The sequence below is a fragment of the Eptesicus fuscus genome, chromosome 4 (assembly GCF_027574615.1).
Source record: "Eptesicus fuscus isolate TK198812 chromosome 4, DD_ASM_mEF_20220401, whole genome shotgun sequence".
In the NCBI taxonomy this organism is placed as follows: Eukaryota; Metazoa; Chordata; class Mammalia; order Chiroptera; family Vespertilionidae; genus Eptesicus; species Eptesicus fuscus.
The window spans coordinates 112,031,137-112,054,047 of record NC_072476.1 but is presented as its reverse complement, the minus strand read 5'-3'; the positions used below and the strand labels follow the sequence as shown (position 1 = coordinate 112,054,047).

The following is a 22,911-nucleotide window of genomic DNA, read 5'->3' as shown; positions in this document are numbered from 1 at the left end:
ACAAATGCGCCATGTGTAGGCTGTGAGCAAGGAGACCAGCGTCTCTGTAAGGCCAGACTCCCGCAGCCGGAGGCGGCGCGTTCACGGCCGGCCGCTCCGGAGAAGCAGGAGCTGCGGTGCTGTGCGTGGCAGCCGGTGGTCAGCTCTGCCGTCTGGTGGCAGGCCCGGCGCCGGCTCCGTGAAGGGCAGGGACAGGCGGGGAAACCTCACTCCGTAGGGTTTTTATATCTATACCACGTCCTCCTGTAGGGTTTGTCTATCTGTACCACGTCCTCCCGTAGGGTTTGTCTATCTGTACCACGTCCTCCCGTAGGGTTTGTCTGTCTATACCACGTCCTCCCGTAGGGTTTGTCTGTCTATACCACGTCCTCCCGTAGGGTTTGTCTGTCTATACCATGTCCTCCTGTAGGGTTTGTCTATCTGTACCACGTCCTCCCGTAGGGTTTGTCTATCTGTACCACGTCCTCCCGTAGGGTTTGTCTATACCACGTCCTCCCGTAGGGTTTGTCTATCTATACCACGTCCTCCTGTAGGGTTTGTCTATCTATACCATGTCCTCCTGTAGGGTTTGTCTATCTGTACCACGTCCTCCCGTAGGGTTTGTCTATCTATACCACGTCCTCCCGTAGGGTTTTTATATCTATACCACGTCCTCCTGTAGGGTTTGTCTATCTGTACCACGTCCTCCCGTAGGGTTTGTCTATCTGTACCACGTCCTCCCGTAGGGTTTGTCTATCTGTACCACGTCCTCCCGTAGGGTTTGTCTATCTGTACCACGTCCTCCCGTAGGGTTTGTCTATACCACGTCCTCCCGTAGGGTTTGTCTATCTATACCACGTCCTCCTGTAGGGTTTGTCTATCTATACCATGTCCTCCTGTAGGGTTTGTCTATCTGTACCACGTCCTCCCGTAGGGTTTGTCTATCTATACCACGTCCTCCTGTAGGGTTTGTCTATCTATACCACGTCCTCCCGTAGGGTTTGTCTATCTATACCACGTCCTCCTGTAGGGTTTGTCTATCTATACCACGTCCTCCCGTAGGGTTTGTCTATCTATACCACGTCCTCCCGTAGGGTTTTTATATCTATACCACGTCCTCCTGTAGGGTTTGTCTATCTGTACCACGTCCTCCCGTAGGGTTTGTCTATCTGTACCACGTCCTCCCGTAGGGTTTGTCTATCTGTACCACGTCCTCCCGTAGGGTTTGTCTATCTGTACCACGTCCTCCCGTAGGGTTTGTCTATCTATACCACGTCCTCCCGTAGGGTTTGTCTATCTATACCACGTCCTCCCGTAGGGTTTTGCATATATACCATGTCCTCCTGTAGGGCTTTTATATCTATACCATGTCCTCCCGTAGGGTTTGTCTATCTGTACCACGTCCTCCCGTAGGGTTTGTCTATCTATACCACGTCCTCCCGTAGGGTTTGTCTATCTATACCACGTCCTCCTGTAGGGTTTGTCTATCTATACCACGTCCTCCCGTAGGGTTTGTCTGTCTATACCACGTCCTCCCGTAGGGTTTGTCTATCTATACCACGTCCTCCCGTAGGGTTTTTATATCTATACCACGTCCTCCCGTAGGGTTTGTCTGTCTATACCACGTCCTCCTGTAGGGTTTGTCTATCTATACCACGTCCTCCCGTAGGGTTTGTCTATCTATACCACGTCCTCCCGTAGGGTTTGTCTATCTATACCACGTCCTCCCGTAGGGTTTGTCTATCTATACCACGTCCTCCCGTAGGGTTTGTCTATCTATACCACGTCCTCCTGTAGGGTTTGTCTATCTATACCACGTCCTCCCGTAGGGTTTGTCTATCTATACCACGTCCTCCCGTAGGGTTTGTCTATCTATACCACGTCCTCCCGTAGGGTTTGTCTATCTATACCACGTCCTCCCGTAGGGTTTGTCTGTCTATACCACGTCCTCCCGTAGGGTTTGTCTATCTATACCACGTCCTCCCGTAGGGTTTGTCTATCTATACCACGTCCTCCTGTAGGGTTTGTCTATCTATACCACGTCCTCCCATAGGGTTTGTCTATCTATACCATGTCCTCCTGTAGGGTTTGTCTATCTATACCACGTCCTCCCGTAGGGTTTGTCTATCTATACCACGTCCTTCAGTTAGAAACTGACAGCTGTCCGCTCGGGCGTAGACACAGTAACACATCGTTAAAGTTTCCTCTAGAACACGGAGCATATTATTCCTCACTTAGGAGATGACGCAGTGGCCATTACAGCGGCTCACTCTTTCTAGTTAGTGCGCTTCTGTGAAAACAAGTCTGTAGGGGGCGCTAAGTGGCCCCAACATTGGCACCTTCCCACTTCGTCCCTTGGCCTGGAGGCGGCCGGCCTCGCCACCCGTCGCCCCCACTCGGAGAAGCCACTGGTGTGGCTGCTGTCCGGGGACAGGCCGAGCTTGTCTGTGCTGGGCCGTGGGTCCTTTGTTAAAGGGAGGTTTCGGGTTCTCAGCAAAATGGAGGCGAAGGCGCGGAGATTTCCATCTCCACCTGCCCCTGAGCACGCCAAGCCTCCTCACCGTCAGCGTCCCACCGGGCGGGGCCTTCGGGTAGCCGTGGGCCTCCGCGGACACGCCGTCCCTCCCCGGAGCCCGAGGTGCCGTCCGGTCCCTCCGTGTGCCGGGCCTGTGGGTTCGGACAGGTGTCTGATGGCAGGGACCCATCGCGATGGTGTCACGCGGCGTGTCGTCACGCCCCTGAAGCTCCTCGGGGTTCTTCCTGTTCACCCCTCCCCAGCCCCACCCTCTGGCACCCCTGGTCTTTTCACCGGCTCCATCATTCAGCCTTTTCCAGAAAGTCACAGCGTTGGAAACCTGCGGGACGCGGCCTCCCGGGACTGGCTCCCTTCCCTCGGTCGTCCGCGTGGGAGGTTCCTCGGGGGTTTCCGTCGCTCATTGCTGTCAGCACGGAGTGTTCTCCCTCTGCTGGACGGACCGCCGTGTACCCCTGAGCCGCTGAAGGGCCCCGTGGTTGCTTCCGCGTGTGGTAGTGACAAACGTCATCCTCCGTGTGCGGGCTTTTCCGCTCCTTTGGGTAAATTCCGAGGAGGCGGTTACCGGCGAGGGAGAGCGTGGTGAGTTTGGTAAGAAGCTGTCACCGCCCGCCACAGGGACTGCACCGCCTGGGCTCCCGCCCGCGCTGAGTGGGAGTCCCGGTGGCCGGTGCCGGGCGGGGGTCCGGGGCAGGCCAGGTGGGCGGGCGCCTCGCTGGCGCCTCAGCTTGCATTTCCCTGGTGACCGGATGCCGGCGCCATTCCACGTGCTCATTTGCCACCTGTCTGTCTTCTGGGCTGAGGCGTCTGCCAAGGGCTCTGGCTCATTTTAAGTCGGGGTCTCTGTCTTCGTACTGACTTTTATGGTATTCTGTGTGTTTTGGACAACAGTCCTTTATCGGATGTGTCGTTTCAAATGTTACTCCTAGTCCGGGGCCTGTCTTCGCATCCTCTTGACACTGTCTTTCCCGGAGCAGAAGTTTTATTTGTTTGTTTAAATATATTTTCATTGGTTTCAGAGAAGAAGGGAGAGGGAGAGGGAGATAGGAACATCAATGATGAGAGAGAATCATTGACTGGCTGCCTCTTGCACGCCCCACACTGGGGATGGAGCCCACAACCTGGGCATGTGCCCTTGACTGGAATCGAACCCAAGACCCCTCAGTCCGCAGGCCGACGCTCAATCCACCGAGCCAAACCGGCCGGGGCAAGAAGTTGTTAATTTTAACCAAATCCAACTTATCAGTTAGCTCTTCCATGGACGCTGCCTTTGGAGTTATATCTAAAGAGTCATTGCCATACCCCGGGTCATGTAGGTTTTCTCCTATGATACCTTTAGGAGTGTGTTATAGTTCTGCATTTTACATGTAGGTCTCTGGTCCATGTTGAGTTCGTTTCTGTGGCGCGTTAAGTCCGTGTCTGGAACCATTTTTTCCCAAGTCCCGTGTTCCAGCGCCATTTGTCAAGAGGAGTCCTTTCCAAAGACCAGCCGGCTGTGTTTATGGAAATCTGCTGTGGGCTCCCGGCTCCTGACGGCTGCTGCTTGGGATCGAGGCGGCCGTGGAGCAGCGTCAGCCCTCGACCTCTGTTCTTCTCCTTCCAAGCCGTGCTGGCGACCCTCCGTCTTTGGTTGTTACGCTATCAACGGCGCACGCCACGGAGGGCATGAGCTTCAGGGGCCGCCCTGGGTGTGGGCAGAAACATGGCGTCGGCGTTCGCTGAAAGGTACTCTGCCAACAACAGAACCAGTTTGTTAACACCGACTGTACCTGCCTGGGGATTCTACTGGGATTGCGTGGAACCTACAGGTCACGTTGAGGAGAACGGACATGTGGGCGTATCGAGCCTTCCTATCCATGGACAGGGACCATCTTTCCACTGACTCAGTTGTTCATTCCTTCCTTCCACCCGCGTGTTGTGGATCTTGTCCAGGTTTTGTTAGCTCCAAGCTTCAGTGTTTTGTCTGTCTGGAGGCCGTGCTCATCAGCATAGGTGATGTTGTGCTTTCCATTCCGTTCCGTTCGGTCACTGCTCGTGTGCACGGGAGAGCAGGCTTTCGTGCGCCGACCTGGCCTCCCCAGCCCTGCTCTAATCTCAAGTTCCGGCAAGATTGGGTTTGCTCACTTGTTTGTTTTATTGTCGATTCTTTTGCGTTTCCTACACGGACAATCATGTCCTCTCCAAACAAAAACAGTTTTCTTTCTTTCTCTCCGATCTGTATGCCTCTCATTTCTTCTTCTGTATGGTAGCAGCGTCTGGTTTGGGGATTAGGATAACGCTCACCTGGCGGGATGAGGGAAGACGCGTTTTCTCTTGGCTGTCTTCCGGCCTCAAAAACTTAGAAACGGGGCTACCCGGTGACCAGCCATTCCGTTCTGGGCATTTACCCAAAGAGATCCAAACGCTATTTTGAGAACCATATGCAGCCTATGTCGTTGCAGCAGCACTTACTATAGCGAAGCTCTAGAAACACCCCCGGGTCCCTGATGGACAATGGACAGAGAAGATGTGCACATACACTGAGTGGCTAGATTATTATGATCTCTGAATGCATAATAATCTGGCCACTCAGTATGTATATATATATATATATATATATATATATGTATGTATGTATTAGAGGCATGGATTCGTGCATGGGTGGGGTCCAGCCAGCCTGGCCAGGGGGAGGGGACATGGGCAGTTGGCTGGCCTACCTGCTGGTCGAACTCCTGGTTGAGGGGACAATTTGCATATTAGCCTTTTATTATAGAGGATATACACTGAGTGGCCAGATTATTGTGCGTTCAGAGATCATCATCATCTGGCCACTCAGTGTACACGATGGATATTACTCAGCCTAAAAAATGGAATCCTATCATTTGTAACAACGTGGATGGGCCTAGAGGGCACAATGCCACATGAGATGTCAGACACAGAGATAATACTGTATGATGCCACTTACATGTGGAATCTAAAAATAAACCCTCCCTTTCCTTCACTCCCCATCAAACTGCTGGGCCTGGATCCTTAAACCCGCCCTGGACCGGCCCCACCCACTCCCCGCCTCCTGGTGCCGCCTCCAAAGGCCACACCCTCACGGGGGCCAGTCTCCTCGCTGACCCTTCACCGGAAGGACCCTCGGCTCAGACGTCACAGAGCAGAATGACGTGCGAGGGTTGGGTCCCCTTGTCCCTTTGCTGATGCTGGATGAACCCCCACTCTCTGGGCTCTGGACCTTCAGGGTGCCACGCGGCAGCGGTAACATCCGTGCCGGGGGCTGCTGCCCGAGTCCGTGGCTGAGCATGTGCAGGGGTGTCGACATGCCCGTCCGGGGCACACGTGTGGAGACGCGGGCGTGAGGACCCGCCACCTGGCTCTCCGCCTCGCTCGGCTGTGGCTCTGTAGTCACCTGACGGGACGATGCCTTTCCCAGTTTAACCCACGAGCTGGTGCTGATTCTGATTGGGCAGCAGGGCAAGCTGCTATGAGTCCTGGGGCGCAGTGCTCTGCCCACAGAGGCACCTTTCCTCTCCCTCCCACGGCCACGGTGAGGGCACGGGACCAGCCCGCAGGGGTCTGCCTCGGGGCGGCTGGCGGGGCATGAGGTCTGACTCTGCAGGAACGAGTTCACAGCGCGGCCCGGTGATTCTGAGAGCGCGTCGTTAAGGCTGGGACAGAGGGACGAGGAAGGGCTCAGGGCGAAGAAACAACAGGAGCCAGCGAGTGACAGGAAGTGTGACAGGAGAGCGATGAGCCGGTGAGCGGGGGGCAGGGGAGCTGCGAGGATTCACTGAGACGTGGAAGCCACTGCACAGTCAGAGGAAAGGGGCCTGGGAGACAGGTTTGGGGGTGAGCCCGGGACGAGCTGCCGCCCCGCTCGCTGCTCCCCTGGTTGCAGGTCTCGGGGGACCCTTCGAGCTGAGGAGGAAGCTCAGGCCTGAGGGGAGGGAGGGGTGTGGCCCAGAGAGAACGTAGGAGAGGCCTCGGGGCGGGTCTCCATAGAACAGCGTCCTTCCCCGCCGTGCCCTTTCCGATGCTGGGGGACCACGGTGGGTGCCGGAGGGGCCCGGGCCACTGGCTGGTCCGCCTTGGCTCTCTCTTGGATTTGTCCGGCTCTGACTGGGGTTTCCTGTTATTTATTCCCTGACTTCCTCCGTCCTGGGGTTTGGCTGGATCGAAGGCCCTAACTGGGTCTCTGCTCTCTCTCTCCCTGACCAGGTGGTGTAAGCCGTTTGCTCGCTGGTTGGGGAGCAGAGGGGTAACCATTTGCTCTCAGTGACCTGGGTCAGGGAAGAGAAGGGCTTGTGATTTGCTCGCTGGCTGTAAACAGCTTGGCTTGTCTGGCTCTCTCTGTCTAACCGTCCGCCTCAGCTGCCCTTCTCCCACTTGTCAGAAGTTCTCCGACATCGAACGGTCCCGCCGGAGTCCCACCTTCCAGGTTCCGGCCCATCTCCAGAGCCAGCGTGAGCCCCACGTCCAGGCACTGGCTCCCGCTGCTCCGGCCGCACCCGCTCTCCTCCCTGGAAACCCTCGTGTGGCAGGCTCACACCTACACCTGTGGCAGGCTCATACCTACACCTGTGGCAGGCTCACACCTACACGTGTGGCAGGTTCACACTTACACCTGTGGCAGGCTCACACCTACACCTGTGGCAGGCTCATACCTACACGTGTGGCAGGCTCACACCTACACGCGTGGCAGGCTCACACCTACACACGTGGCAGGCTCACACCTGCACGCGTGGCAGGCTCACACCTACACGCGTGGCAGGCTCACACCTACACGCGTGGCAGGCTCACACCTACACGCGTGGCAGCTCACACCTACACGCGTGGCAGCTCACACCTACACGCGTGGCAGGCTCACACCTACACGTCGGCCCCGAGTGGTGTTTGTGGGCCAGTGTGTGCTGCTGGGGTCTGCGGGGTCCCCGCAGTAAGTGCTTCCTGCTCCGCAGGCTGAGCTCTGAGTGGGGAGGACTCCCCCAGTGGCTGGCAGGCCTCCGGGAGCCCAGTTCCCGGGCCGAGAGCTGACCCGCTCACTGGTGGGACGTCCTACAGAGCGAGGGTCGCAGGGGCCCGGCACTGCATTGGGAGGATCGTCCCAGCCACTCTGCTCCCAGCCGCCTCCACTTCCCCCGGGGGAGCGAGAACAGACACCGAGCCAGGGGCCTGGTTAAGGAAAAGCCCTCCTCCTGCGCACCGGCCGTGGGTCCAGGCAGGATCTCCGCGTGTGGGCCATCAGCTCTTTGCGGGCGGGCCTCTCCCGTGAGCTCCTGGCGCGCTCTGCAATCCCGGGAAGGATGGGCACGTACCAGCTGCTCATCAGTACCCTTCCCCGCACAGCACGGTCAAAGCTGTAGAACATGAGGTTTCCGTGTCTTTATCCTGCTCGCGGATGCTGCGCCGAAATTACTCCCCATCGCCGCTCAGCAGTCACATGTGCTCAACGCTTCACCATCCTCGTATGCTTCCGTTCTGCTTCTTCCGGTTCCCTTGCGTTATTGTAGGGTCTGTCCCTGGTTTTTGAGAGCTTGTTTATGACTAAAGGTGTTACCCGTTTCTCACGCATTGCGCACGAACTGCCATGTTTCTCGTTACTGTTTTACTCCGGTGTTTTGCCTTTTGGTTGTGTCAGATTGTGTATTCGGTATAAACATGTTCTGTTTAAAAACAGACACCCTCCCCAGGCTCTGCTGCGAGCACCGTCCGAGTATGAGCTTCACCCGTCCCGGCCACACGCCCGCGAAGCGGCTGGTACGAACGCGGCTGCTTCGCGGACGAGGCAGAAAGCCCCCGTGGCCGGTGAGCGGGAAGCTGAGGTGGAAGCCCCTCTGGACCACTGCCCGGCTGACCTGGAAGGCGATCGTGTTGGTCAGATGGAGCTTGTGAGAGTCCAGGAGCGAGAGGGGCCAGCCCTGCCCATGTCCAGTCCATGGACGTTCTGTATATGACAGCTCGTGCTTCGAGAAAACCTGCGGGGAAGATGCTACAGCGCACTTCCCTTTTTCTAAAAACAGAAATCCCGTGACACGGTCAGTAATGGCTGCTCTCTGAACCTGGAGAGAGGCCTGTCCGTGCACCCACGGGACCAATGACGTCACCTCCTGAGTCAGTGCCGGTCACGAGGGCAGCAAGGGGTCCGAGTGACTCACATTGGATGGAAAAGGAAAGTGGTTTCTGGCTCGGACCATGTTGTTGCTCACAGGAGTGCGCTGTGATTTGTTTTATAATAGATACGGATGTTTTCCTGTATTTTGTGGCTTTACGAGATGGCGTGAAAGTTGAAATCCTGTCCAATTACTATTTAATGTTTCACCTCTATAGCTTTGCTTTGTATTGCTGTGATCAATTTCAGTCTGAATCCTAAATTAAAAAAAAAAAAAAAAAGCTTTCAGGTGTTTTGCCTGTTTACCACTAGAGGGCACTGTCTAGTCTTGTGTCTGGTCAAAGCCCTGTGCTGCTTGGCGTCCCCTTAGAGCAGCGATTTTCAACCTTTTCCATCATAAATTAACTAGTGGCCCGGTGCACGAAATCCGTGCACATTGAAAGGGGATTAATTAGAGGAAATATTTTAATATTGCTATTTGCCCTTTCTCTATAATAGAAGTGTCAGAGATGAAAGAAAATTAGTAAAATGTATAGGAAAATCTTCCTCCTGTCAGAGTCTGGGGCGCGCCACGGGACCCAGAGTCAAGTCCCCGCCCACCCGCAGCACCTCAAAATCATGCGAGACCCAGACCCGGCCGGCCCCACCCCCATCAAGCCCCACCGGGTGGGGAGAGCAGCCTCAGATCCCCCAGTGCTGGGGTGGGGGGTGCAGCCTGAAATTCCCCTGGCCCAGGCCAGGGTGGGGGGGTGCGCCTTGAGGTCCCCCATCAAGCCCTGCTGGGTGGGGGGTGTGGCCTGAGGTCCCCTGTCAAGCCCCACCTGGTGGGGGATGCAGCCTCAGGTCCCCCAGTGCCGGGGTGGGGGGTTCGGCCTGAGGTCCCCTGTCAAGCCCCACTGGGTGGGGGTGCACAGGCTCAGGTCCCCTGCCCCGGCCCAGCTCCACGCAGCCTCAGGTCCCTGCTGATTGCTCGCTAAGGCTTGTTATAGGAACTCAGCCTCCGCTGTGGGCGAAGCCATCTTGTGTTATGAAAACCCCGCCTCCGCCTGGGTCCGGGTGAGACCATGTGTCCCTGGATCCGGGTGAGGCCTCGTGCACCTAGGCCCGGGTGAGCCCAAGTGGCCCTGGGTCTGGGAGAGGCCAAGCGTCCCTGGGTCCGGGTGAGACCATGTGTCCCAGGATCCGGGTGAGGCCTCGTGCACCTAGGCCCGGGTGAGCCCAAGTGGCCCTGGGTCTGGGAGAGGCCAAGCGTCCCTGGGTCCGGGTGAGACCATGCGTCCCTGGATCCGGATGAGGCCTCGTGCACCTAGGCCCGGGTGAGCCCAAGTGGCCCTGGGTCTGGGAGTGGCCAAACGTTCCTGGGTCTGGGTGAGACCATGTGTCCCTGGATCCGGGTGAGGCCTTGTGCAACTAAGCCCGGGTGAGGCCACGTGCCCCTGCGTCTGGGAGAGGCCAAGCGTCCCTGGGTACGGGTGAAGCCAGATCCTGGGTCCGGGTGAGGCCGTGCGCCCCTGGATCCATCCGGGTGAGGCTGGGTCCCAGGCCCGGGTGAGACCACGCGCCCCTTGGGTATGGGTGAGGCCACGTGCCCCTTAGTCCGGGTGACGCCGTGCCCCTGGGTTCGGCCGAGACCAAACCAGAGGGAGTCGGACCTCCATTACCACCATTTGTCCACCATCCAGAGCTGAGGGGTCAGTGCTGACATGTACACATAAGGAACTACTGGACATCGAAATTGGGTCTCAAAAGAACTGTTGGTCCAGGGGGAAGCTCGCTACAGATTGATTCATTTGCCTGTCAGCATAAATATTATTGCTCGTCTCACATTCAGTTCTTATTAGTATATATCTAGTGACATTTGATCTCATTCATCTAGAGGAAATGATGAACAACATAGACTGAGGAACAAGAACAGAACCAGAATCAAGGAGGCATCGATCGGACTATCGGGCCTCAGAGGGAGGATAGGGGAGGGTAGGGGGAGGGTGGGGGGAGGGGGAGAGTTCAACCAAAGGACCTGTATGCATGCATATAAGCCTATCCAACGGTTAAGTTCAACAGGGGATTGGGGCATGCGTGGGGAGAGGGGTGGGATGGGAATGGGGGGATGAGGACAAATATGTGACACCTTAACCAATAAAGAAATTTAAAAAAAAAAAAAAAGAAAAAAAAGAAAACCCCGCCTCCGCTGTGGGTGCTGCCATCTTTGTCACGGCGTGATGGTCAATTTGCATATTCCCTCTTTATTAGCTAGGATTACTAACATTCTGCGACACACAAAAATATGTTATGTTTGTTCCTGTCTGACAAAAGGTGGATCTAATTCACTCACACGGACGGGCGTTGCTGTGCTGGCTGTTGTCATTTTTAACGTGACGTTTAGGGAAAGAAGTCCGTGCCCCGGACCAGGAGTCAGGTGTGTCGGCTCTTAGTTTTCAATGCCACGTGGTCCAGTTTGCCGCGCCCTGTTCACCGGGACGTGGCCAGGGGGTCCTGCGAGGGGCCAGGGGCCACAGACGGTGTGTTCCATGCAGGAGCGGGCCCCGGCCTTGGACGGGCGGCCTTCACCTCTCCTCTCCCGGGAGGCCGTGATGTAAGGGCCCGTGCCGGGAAGCAGCCGCTGTTACACGCAGGCCTGTGGGTCTCGGCAGCATGATTCTGTGTGGAATTGGGCCACAATAACCCCCCCTTTCCACAGCGTGCCTGGGCTGCAGTGATGAGTATCGTCCGTGCTCAGTCACACCGCCTTTGGAGCTGATCGGGCACGCGCTGCATGCGCGGTGTGAATGCGTGTCGGCCCCGCGCTGCCGGAAGCTGAGCCGTTCACGGAGGCGTGAGGCGCTTACGACCGTTCACGATGGCACCGCGTAGTTCCACCCGGGGCTGTGCGATGCGCTGCTGACGCGCTGTTCAGACGGGAGACGGGAGACAGAATTTCAGTGCCGACTGTACCGAGGATGCGGAGAACAGGCACCCGGATCCGCCCTGGGGACGCACACCCTGCCCCGGACGGACCTGCCCCACGACGGACCTGCCCCAGGACGGACCTGCCCCGGACGGACCTGCCCCAGGACGGACCTGCCCCAGGACGGACCTGCCAACCGGCACCTCTGAGGCGTGAGTAAGACAGCAGGCCGTCGGCCGCGACCGCGGGTTGCACGCAGGACGGCGGCTTCTCCGTTCTGAACCGCCGCCTGCGAAGTGTGTCCGTCAGCCTGTGAAGTACACAGTCTCAGAGCTGGCCCGGCCGGCGTGGCTCCGTGGTTGAGTGTCCGCCTGTGACCCAGGAGGTCAGGGTTCGATTCCCGGTCAGGGCACAGGCCCGGGTTGCAGGCTCGATCCCCAGTGTGGGGTGTGCAGGAGGCAGCTGACCCATGATTCTCTCTCATCATGGATGTTTCTCTCTCTCCCTCTCCCTTCCTCTCTGAGATCAATAAAAAATGTATGTATACTTTTAAAAAGCCACAGAGCTAAAAGGTCTGGGTTGGGAAATACATGGAGACTTGGAAACATTATCTGTTCCCCACATTTTTCAAACACTCGTTTCCGGTGAGCTAGTCATCGGGGACTGCCAAGCTAGAAATGCCTTGGGCCGGGGCCAGGCCGTAACCGCCTCTCGGCTGGGATCGCGGCAGCTGTTCCTCCCAGATGACCGGTCCGGTTAGACCCGTTTTTAAATTACGGCTTTATTCTGTTGGTAAATGATCTAGTGAATTCCATCAACTAGAAGCCCCTGGGAGCCGCAGCGTCCGGTTTTCCATCGCCGCTCAGACCAGTTCTATCGCCGTGTCCGTGCCGGCGGTCGGCCAGGCGGCCAGACAGACCTGTGGACAGACAGGCCAGGGCCTGGGCCTGGGCCTGAGGCTGCTGCTCCTCGCTCGGCAGCTGTGTCTGCCGGAAGCCAGGTCCGCATCCTCGCCGTCAGGAGACCCAGGCCTCCGCTCCTGCCGAGATGTGTCCCGGACCTCGACGGAGACTTTCAGAGCCGCAGAGCCACGGTCACGGGAACACGGAGACGCGAGTGTGACATTTGAGCACGTTCCTCCTCTTGAGATGAGCGAAGGGTTCAAGCAGTTTGCGGAATAGAAACCCGCACCCTTTTCCCAAAATGTCTCGGGCGATCCCGGGGCAGATGAAGCCTCGGGCACAGGGAACTAGTTAGAAACGTCAGGCCACCCCCCCCCCCCCCCCCCCCCGAGAGCGAGATAAAGTCGGGGCACTCGTGCCCGCCTGTGGGCGAGCCGGGAGGAGGGAGGGAGGGACGGGCTGTTGAACGGACCTTCCTCCCCGGCCACCAGACTGTGGCCCCGAGGGAGGGGCCCTCCTGTGTGTCTATCAGACGGCGCTGTGTGACGCTGGGAGGACGTGAGCAGGAGTCAGTCAGGTTGGACCAGACACTTGCTGCAGCGCGGTCCGGTCATCTGTGGCTGATGGGAACCTCGCTGTGAGGGAGAGGGCCCTGCGCGTCTAGAGTTTTCTCTAAGTCTCATCCGGGGGTGAAGGAACTGGGGGAAACTGGAACACAGGAAGCAAGAGGGTTCCAGAGGCAGGGACTTCCTGTGAGCGTGGGCTTCTCACGCTCGGCAGTGAGAGGCCAAACTGACAGAGGCCGGGAGGGCACGGTGGTGGGCTGAACGTCTAGTCATCCTCCGAGCGTGAGGAAACGGTGAATAATTTTAAATGTCTACATTTTTATATTTTTACTAGAGACCCGGTGCACGAAATTCGTGCACGGGGGTGAGGGGGTCTCCTCAGCCCAGTCTGCACCCTCTCCAATCCAGGACCCCTCGGGGGATGTCTGACTGCAGTTTAGGCCCGATCCTGCGCCTAAACCAGCAGTTGGACGTCCCTCTCACAATCCTGGACCGCTGGCTCCTAATCATTCACCTGCCTGCCTGCCTGGTCGCCCCTCGCTGCATCTGTGTGCTGGCCTGATCACCCCTAATTGCCCCTCTGCCAGTCTGGTCGCCCCTAACTGCCCCCCCGCCGGCCTAGTTCCCCCTCACGGCCCCCCACCAGCCTGGTCGCCCCACGCAGCCTGCTTGTTCAGTCGTTTGGTCGTCCCTCACTAATCCCCCTGCTGGCCTGGTCGTAGGCAGCCATCTTGTGAGGGCGTGAGGGTTAATTTGCACACCACCTCTTTATTATATAGGATTGGTTTCTTTAAAACATGTGCTTTTAACCTACACATTGTCTAACAATGTTTAAATTTTAACGCCTTAAAGACCAACAGGAAAGAACAAGGAGGTGAGCATAGAAAGCGCGATACTCCAGCCCTAGCAGGTGTGGCTGAGTGGATGGAGCGTGGGCCTGCAGACTGAAGGGTCCCGGGTTCGATGTTTCTCTCCCTCCCTTCCCCTCTGAAATGTATATTTAACAGAAAGGAAGGAAAACGTGGCGCTCAGAGACAGAGAAGGAAAAACCCAAGGACTGGTCGTGACGTCAGTGGCTGGCAGGCAGCGCAGGCGCCGCGTGGGGCCGGAGACCGTGGCCTCAGCCCTCCCTGTGGCTCTGGGGCCGCGTGGGACACAGCCCCGTGGACCTCCTCGCCCACCTCCCTTGTTCTGCAGGCGCCCCTGCCTCCCAGAGCGCCACGGCCTTGGCCAGAGCTTCACTCCGTGTCCCGGGGCTGGAGTCCCAGTGGGAGCCCGAGCCCTCCCCCCCCCCCCCCCGCCCCGGAGCCCCAGTGAGCCCGCCCGCCTGGCGCCCCGCCCCCAGCGCCCTGCCCCCGCCCCCTGCCCCGCGGGGAGGCCTGGATGAAATGTCACACCGGGCACCTGGTTTGCTGGGCAGCTGCTCGGGTTGGATGACACATCACAGACAGGAGAGTCTGTCCCTCGAGCTGGACCTGGGGCGGGAAGGGAACACAGCAGCACCCTCCCCGCCCTCCCCGCCCCGGCTCTGAGATCTGCCTTCTTCCCAAGAAGCCAGCAGCACCCCCAGCACGGTGGGCGGTGGCCACCCCGGGGAGGGGTCTTAGGAATGTCACTGGCCAGCTGTCCAGGCCAACATTCCGGAAGCGGATCCCTAACCCCACCTCCGTGTGGCGTGGCCTGGGGCCGAGCCGCCCGAGCCCCCGGCCGTGTGCCCGGCGCCCTCGCCCCCGCGGCTGTCAAAGCCCGTGTGCGGGGCAGTGCCCACCGCTTGTCCTTCCGGAACCGGGACTGCCCGGGGCAGCTGAGGCCTGGAGTGAAACGCCTGTGCTGTGACTGCGATGCTTCACAGGACGGACCTCACACGTGTGACTCAGCACATCTACCCCCAGCGCCTACGGGCCCCCAGGCCATGCCCGCTCAAACACGCACGCTCCCGCGTGGGAAGAGAACAGGCACATCTGGGGGACGTCTGACAGAAAGGTTTATATCTTAGGTGCCGCGCGAGGGTGAGCGGTGACAGCGCAGAGTCAGACACACATTCCCGACCGTCTCCAAGCCGTGTCCTCACCGGCAGACCGCGCGCCGCTGCTGAACCTCACGCGCCCGAGGGAAAGGCCGGCCGGGCGCGGGCACCCTCCCCGATGCGCCGTGTCCACGGAGGGCGCTCCGCCTGGGTGGCTCCGGCCCCACGCCGCGGCCGCGGGAGGTGAAGGCCGTCCGAGTCCCTGTGCTGCCCACTCGCTCCGAAGCCACCAGCTCTGGGCGTCGGCCGAGCACCGCCTGGAGCCCTGCGGACGTGTGGCGGCTCCTCTGCGTGAGAGCAGACACGCGACCCGCCAGCGCCACGTCCACACGCTGACTCTTCATCCAAACCGCTGCCCACGGAGTCCCGCCGCCGCTCCTGCGCGCCCCGCGTGGGCCGCGCCGGGACCCCCCCGCGTGGCCGCACCCGCGCCGCGGGTCTCACCGGGCCCCGGCCCCACGCCGGGCCTCCACCACGAGGATGCCGTCGTGGCCGAGCGCGGCCGACAGGTCCCCGGCGCCCAGGCCGTGGGGCAGGCGGTACTGGCGGGTGAAGCCCCTGGAGACGAAGCCGTGCTCGTCCATGCGGGCGCCGTGCCGCGCCCGGACCAGCAGCCAGCCCTCGCACGTCTGGATGAGGATGTCCTCCGGCAGGAACTGCACCACGTCCAGCAGCACCTGGAAGCGCGCCGGGCCTTCGGGGGGCGGCGTCTCCGCCGCGGGGTCCCCGGGGGGCGCGCCGGCTCGGCCCAGGTCCACGGTGGTCGGCCCGGGCAGCGCGTACAGAGCGTGGTCCAGCCGGCAGTCCTCCAGCCCCCGCGCCTCGAACTGCTCCTGGTAGCGCACCGGCGTGCGGATGGGGTGCCTCAGGATGACCTGCGCCATCGGGAGGACGGCGGGCAGCGTCCCCTCCGGCCTCTTGCTGTCCAGGCCCCTCACTGCCCAGGCCCTCGCTGCCCAGGCCCTCGCTGCCCAGCCTGCAGCCTCCTCTGCCGCAGTGAGCAGGGGCAGCTCTTTGCTGTGACCCGCGCAGACTGAGAGCACCCCGCCCCCCCCCGACCCCCCGCCCGTCACGCGGACAGCGGGCGCTATTTATAGGGCCGCTGGGCCGCAGTGAGCAGCAGCTGCCCCGCCTCAGCTGTCCGGCTGCCTCGTCGGCCTGGCTTATCTCGGGACAAAAAGAGACTTTGAGTCACACGCAGCGTCGGTCGGAGAAATGCCAGGACACGGCTTGGTGAAGGACAGCGGCCTGGGCCGCTGGGCCTCCGTGGAGCAGCCGGAGAGGCGGGCTCAGCCTCTATGAGCGAAGGCTAGGCGGCCTGGCCTCCTGCGAAGCTGCAGGGCCCCCGCTGACAGTGAGGAGTTAAGATACACACACAGCCCAGCGGCCTGGCTCCGCCGGTGAGCACTGACCCATGACCCAGGAGGTCACGGTTTGACTCCTGGTCAGGGCACATGTCCGGGTTGCGGGCTCGATCCCCAGTGAGGGGGCCTGCAGGAGGCAGCTGATGAGTGATTTTCTCCTGTCATTGATGTTTCTATCTCTCTGTCCCTCTCCCTTCCTCTCTGAAATCAATAAAAAAATATTTTCACACACACACACACACACACACACTCACACACACACACACACACACACACACACGCTCAAACCCCAGTCCCGTCCTCCACCTTTGCTTTTATCTCACCGTTGACCGGGTCCCTATGGGACGTCTGAGCCACCTCCTCTGGGTTTGCTCCAGTGGCCCCGTCAGAAACAGGATCTGGGACTGGGTTTGGGCGGAGTGGAACCTCAGGGCTGGAGGGCACCGAGTGGGGAACCTTGGTGACGGAAGCAGAGCCACAGGGGACAGGAAATGTGGAAGCTCAGAACTGTTTGCATCAAAAGCCCAGAGACCCAGGGGCCCCGCTCGCTCACGGGGATGGTAAGTGCACCCCGTTTCTCAGCATCCTCAGGAGGAGGAGGCCAGTTGGCTTCGGGGCCGCAGGAGGGTCTCCCCGACGCCGTCAGTCTAATCGAGCCCAGCACCAGGCTGTCTGTCCTCTGGGACGAGGAGGTGTTTGCTGTATAAATAGAATCTCCCGGAAACGGTGCCGGGGAGCGCAGTGCCTGGGGGAGGGGAGGGGGCACAGGGGATGGGGCACAGGTGATGGGGCAGGGGCTGGAGGGAGAGGCACGTGTGCTTTCCGTGCTACACAGGAGGCTTACGGGGAGGAAGCTTCCTTGTCCTGGGTCGTGTTGTCCAGAGTGAGTGGAGGCAGGAACACGGTCCCTGTATGAACATGCGCATTTTCTTAGAATGGAAACAATGCCTATAAAACACTCAGAAGTCAGAAACCCGGGGGGGGGGGGGGGGGCCGGGGGGTGAGCTCCCTCAGCTCCTTTCCTGCCCCAAGGCCTCCGGACATCTTGGTCTTTACCCGACACGCGGCTCACGCTCCTCTCGGCCGGCACTCAGCGGGGCGGTGGCCCTCGGGGCCGCTCACGTCCTCATGCTCCGTGTCCCCCGGCCCCGGGATCATGGCGAGGCCTCCTTGGCGCCCGCGGAGGGGGAAGGCAGTAGAGCTCGCTGCCCGCAGCACGGCAGGAATTTGGTTTTAAACTAGAGGGCGATGCACGAAATTCACGCCAGGGGTTTGGCCCTCCCAGCTGCTGCGGCTCCGTCAGGAAGGTCGTCCAGAAGGTTGTCCGGTCTGATTAGCATATTATGCTTTTATTAGTATAGAGGGCAGAAAAAGTCACAGCAAAACGGAGGGAGGATCCGGGGATTTCCCATTTACACCTGTCCCCACGCGTGAACGCCCCCCCTCCAACTATCACCCCCCCCCCCTGGGGTGCACCTGTCACAGCTGAGACCCTTCTCTGACACGTCCTCACCCCCAGAGGCCAGAGCGGACATCAGGCTCACTCCGTGCTGACCATTCTGTGGGTCTGACAAACATGGAAGGATGCGTATCCACCACTACAGCGTCCCACAGAGCAGTCCCACTGCCCTGAGGACCTCCATGCCTGCTCAACCCTCCCACTGCCCTGAGCACCCTTCATGCCTGCTCAACCCTCCCACTGCCCTGAGGACCTCCATGCCCTGCTCAACCCTCCCACTGCCCTGAGCACCCTCCATGCCCTGCTCAACCCTCCCACTGCCCTGATCACCTCCATGCCCTGCCTGCTCAACCCTCCCACTGCCCTGAGCACCCTTCATGCCTGCTCAACCCTCCCACTGCCCTGAGCACCCTCCATGCCCTGCCTGCTCAACCCTCCCCACTGCCCTGAGCACCTCCATGCCCTGCCTGCTCAACCCTCCCTCTGCCCTAAGCACCCTCCATGCCCTGCCTGCTCAACCCTCCCCACTGCCCTGAGCACCCTCCATGCCCTGCCTGCTCAATCCTCCCACTGCCCTGTGCACCCTCCATGCCCTGCTCAACCCTCCCACTGCCCTGAGCACCCTCCATGCCCTGCCTGCTCAACCCTCCCACTGCCCTGAGCACCCTCCATGCCTGCTCAACCCTCCCACTGCCCTGAGCACCCTCCATGCCCTGCCTGCTCAACCCTCCCACTGCCCTGAGCACCTCCATGCCCTGCCTGCTCAACCCTCCCACTGCCCTGAGCACCCTCCATGCCCTGCCTGCTCAACCCTCCCACTGCCCTGAGCACCCTCCATGCCCTGCCTGCTCAACCCTCCCACTGCCCTGAGCACCTCCATGCCCTGCTCAACCCTCCCACTGCCCTGAGCACCCTCCATGCCCTGCCTTCTCAACCCTCCCACTGCCCTGAGCACCTCCATGCCCTGCTCAACCCTCCCACTGCCCTGAGCACCCTCCATGCCCTGCCTGCTCAACCCTCCCACTGCCCTGAGCACCCTCCATGCCCTGCCTTCTCAACCCTCCCACTGCCCTGAGCACCTCCATGCCCTGCTCAACCCTCCCACTGCCCTGAGCACCTCCATGCCCTGCCTGCTCAACCCTCCCACTGCCCTGAGCACCTCCATGCCCTGCTCAACCCTCCCACTGCCCTGAGCACCCTCCATGTCCTGCCTGCTCAACCTTCCCCACTGCCCTGAGCACCTCTGGCTCCCACACCACCCCCCCTCCTGCCTCCCAACCCTGTTCTAAGCCTGCTCCAGAGAACTGCAACCAAAACTGCCCACCAGGTGAACTGTGGTTACAATGGAGCGACACTGTGGGGGGCAGAGGCCAGGAGAGGCCAGGCGAGTCCTGTGGCTCCGCCCCCGGGGCCCGATGAGCAGGACACAGTGATGGTGTGCGTTGTGGGGGTTAAACACGCGCCCCCATGCCTGCAGTGTAAAACCCGGATCATCCACTTCTGCCGATCTTCCTCGGACCCGGACCCTCCGCCTGCCCTGGCCCCTCGCCCCCCGGGCCCTGTCCTTGTGGGGACACCACCCGGCTTCCAGCGGCCTGCTGCCCCCACCTCTCCCTGCTGCCCGCCCCCCACATCACCCAGTGGCTGTTGGGGGTGCGGTAGAGTCCTGGGCCCCTCGCTTTCACATCCCAACCAGAACACAACCCCAGACCCTGCCCGGCTGCTCCCTGCCTCCGCCCTAGGCCCTGCACTCACCCACCACCTCCCTCTGTCCTGGAACTTTCCGGCTTCTTCTCCGCCCTTTGCCCCTGGGCCCTTTGCCTCAGGCCGCCTCCTTCTTCCCATCTGGGCCCAGGTCAGACTCACCGCCTCGGGCAGGTCTCCCAGCTCAGAGCCCCGGCCCCCCATCCCAGGCCCTCCTCTCCCTCAGAGCTGCCGGCCCTGAAACTGTCGCACTGTGGGCTCGGGCCGGCTGGGGAGACAGAGCCCGGCCTCTGAGGTCAGACGTGAGGGTCCTGCGCCCCCAGCACCTCACTCGGGGCTGGGAAACCTGCAGTTGTTGGAGGGAAGCAGATCCAACTGCTCCGACGGCGTCCAGCCCACCGCGGCCGCCCCCGATGCACCAGGCCTTCCTGCTGTGGGCGCGCAGCCTCCCGGCCCCTCCAAAGCGGAGGTCACGGCCCCCCCAGGCCGGCCCTGGCCTCCCGGTCACCCTCCTCCCTCCCCTGAGGTCACCCTCCTCCCTCCCCTGAGGTCACCCTCCTCCCTCCCGTAAGGCGCACCTGGCAAGCCCCTCCCTCCAGCTGGAAGCCAGTCTCCTGGGCCGCGGGGTCTGAGGTCGCCCGCACCTCATCCCAGGGCGTGTTGGGCGGGGCAGTCACTGGGCACTGGGCATCGCGGGCCACGGAGTGGGCGCTGAGAGCCGGCGACAGGCAGCTCTGCTGGCGACTGCCCTGAGCTGGCCCCTCTGTGCTCAGGAACCTCACCGCCACGCCCAAGGTGACACCTCCCAGGCGGCTCCTGGTGCAGTTACCACGCAGACAGGTGTCCAGGCCGCGCAGGGATGGGCGTGCTGGGCAGGGGTCCTCTCCGCCTTCTCGAGGCCCCCCTGCCTCCTGATGCTCCCCACACTCAGGGCCCCGCCCCCTCCCTCCCCCCCCCCCCCCCCCCCCCCCCGCCCAAGCCCCTGCAACCAGCAGATGAGTCGCCCACAGCCGCTGCTCTATCCGGGGACCTGCAGCCACCTGCCTTCCCAGACCCGGCACAGCCACACAGCTGGCACCCGCCCGCCCCCCAGTCTCCGGCAAGATTCCATCGAAGCCCGTCCCACCGGGGCCCCGGTCCATTTGTGAGGCTGCCCATCGCCAGCACGTCCTCCTCTGCTTCCTTCCCGCCAAGTCCCACCCGGTTCGTCCCGAACCTTAGCTGGTGCTGCGGCTGGAGGGCACCTGCTCTTCCTGCGACACCTACCCTAGTCTCTGCGCCCCCACCTGCCCCTCCACCTGTGAGCCAGACCCTGCCAGTCTGTCTTCTGGGTTAAAGGGCTAGGGCTAGGGTTAGGGTTAGGGCTAGGGTTAGGGTTAGGGCTAGGGTTAGGGTTAGGGTTAGGGTTAGGGCTAGGGTTAGGGTTAGGGTTAGGGTTAGGGCTAGGATTAGGGCTAGGGTTAGGGTTAGGGTTAGGGTTAGGGCTAGGGTTAGGGTTAGGGTTAGGGCTAGGGTTAGGTTTAGGGTTAGGGCTAGGGCTAGGGCTAGGGTTAGGGTTAGGGTTAGGGCTCGGGTTAGGGTTAGTGTTAGGGCTAGGGCTAGGGTTAGGGTTAGGGCTAGGGTTAGGGCTAGGTTAGTGTTAGGGCTTGGGCTAGGGTTAGGGTTAGGGCTAGGTTAGGGTTAGGGTTAGGGTTAGGGTTAGGGCTAGGGTTAGGGTTAGGGTTCGGGTTAGGGTTAGGGTTAGGTTTAGGGTTAGGGTTAGGTTTATGGTAAGGGTTTGGGTTAGGGTTAGGGTTATGGTAAGGGTTTAGATTGAGTGATGGTCGGTAACCCTTGCTCACCGGTGATGCTCTTTGCCTTATGGAGCCTGCAGTGCAATCAGGTGGGTAACAGGTACCTTCTACCTGCCCCCCCTCATCCTCCTTCCCCTACACTGCGTCTGACCCAGGAGACCTCCTCCTGAGCCTGCTGCGTGCGTGTACCTGGGCCCCGCTCATCGCCTAGAGACCCACCACGTCCGGGGAAGGCTGTGGGCAAGGGTGTGACCCTTCCGGGCTTCTCCGCCCGAGTCGTTTCCATCTGTCCATCCCTAAAACGGGCGTCAGGACAGAGCCGACCTCTAGGGCGCGTGGGGAAGAAGGCTTGGTTCTGGTTGGAAACGCTTTCTCTGGAGGCATCGTGTGACGTGATCGATCGTGACGCGATCGGTACATAGAAGGGCGCCTGCTGGGCACTGCAGCGACGCCGGGCTGGACCCTGGGAAAGCCGCTGGCTGTCCATCAGCATCTTCAGCCCTTTCCTCAGCTCACCGTTAGATTCCTCACGAGGAAGCGCGTAGCCCATTTCCCGGGCCATCGGGTGCTGCAGCCCAGGTGGCATGTACATGGAGTGAATCATACGATGCTGGGCACGGAACAGGGTTGGCACAGGTTCTGCCTCCAAACCAGGACCGGTACACACGTCTGTCCTCGGCCATGTTCACCTCCCGCCGCAGAGATGGTGTGTAAGACGCCACAGCTCCCTCAGTTACCAGGCGGCAAGGCCAAGCCTGATGTGTTAGTTTGGGGCTTAAAAGAAGCAGATCGCCTCCGGTCTGCGCTGAGCTGTAAGACTAACTCCAGATGTGACCTGATGTGGGGTTCAAATTGTTATGTGACGACTGCCCCCTGGTGGACGAGACTGGAATTACACCGAGAGCAGACTACTAATAAATTCTAAATGAGCAATTCTTATTCCTCTTGCCTTTTATCTATTTTGTTTAATGGGGGGTGGGAGGGACATCGATGTGAGAGAAAACATGGGTCAGCTGCCTCCTGTGTGCACACTGACTGGGTATCGAACCCATCCTCTAGGCATATGTCCTGACCAGGAATCGAACCCGCCACCTTTCGGTGCATGGGACGACGCTCCTGCCCATGAAGCCACCCACCAGGCCCTCTGCCTTTGGACTTCATATTCCAGAGAAAGGCCTCACCCCTGAGCCCGGCTGGCCAGTTGGCCCAGAAACCTGGCAGCTCCAGGGCCCGTGCTGGAGTGGGCGGGGCCGCGGGGTGGGCCGGGGAAGGGAAAACGCATGTCGCTCTCGGCTGCGTGGAGGGTGCGGAGAGAGGGGTAGAGCACCCAGAACAGGGCCTGGCACGGGAAGGGATGGGTGAATGTCGGGTCCTGTTACTGGTACAGACACAGCGCTCAGGGTCTGTGGAGAAGCGGGCGCTTGGACTCCGTGGTGGCCTCTTTAGAAGACGGGGTGTCGCATTGCCCGTTCCCTAAGGGGGAACCGAGGCCTTGGGACCGAAGACGTCGCGGGCGGTCCCAGCACTGACTCTGGGCGGAGAAGGCCCCGGCGCCCCGCACCGTCTGCCGGCTGAGGTCCGTGGGTGCC

General features: G+C 60.4%; 1 protein-coding gene across 1 annotated transcript; it reads right to left on the bottom strand.

Moving 5' to 3' along the window:
* Nucleotides 1-14,943: 14,943 nt before the first annotated feature.
* Nucleotides 14,944-16,045, bottom strand: HSPB3 (heat shock protein family B (small) member 3). Its single transcript, XM_054714330.1, has one exon. The coding sequence runs from the start codon at nucleotides 15,884-15,886 to the stop codon at nucleotides 15,443-15,445; it is 444 nt and encodes a 147-aa protein (XP_054570305.1). The 5' UTR covers nucleotides 15,887-16,045; the 3' UTR covers nucleotides 14,944-15,442.
* Nucleotides 16,046-22,911: the final 6,866 nt, after the last annotated feature.

Coding starts and splice junctions, on each gene's coding strand:
- HSPB3 (XM_054714330.1), bottom strand. CDS start 15,886: ATGGCGCAGGTCATCCTGAGGCACCCCATCCGCACGCCGGTGCGCTAC.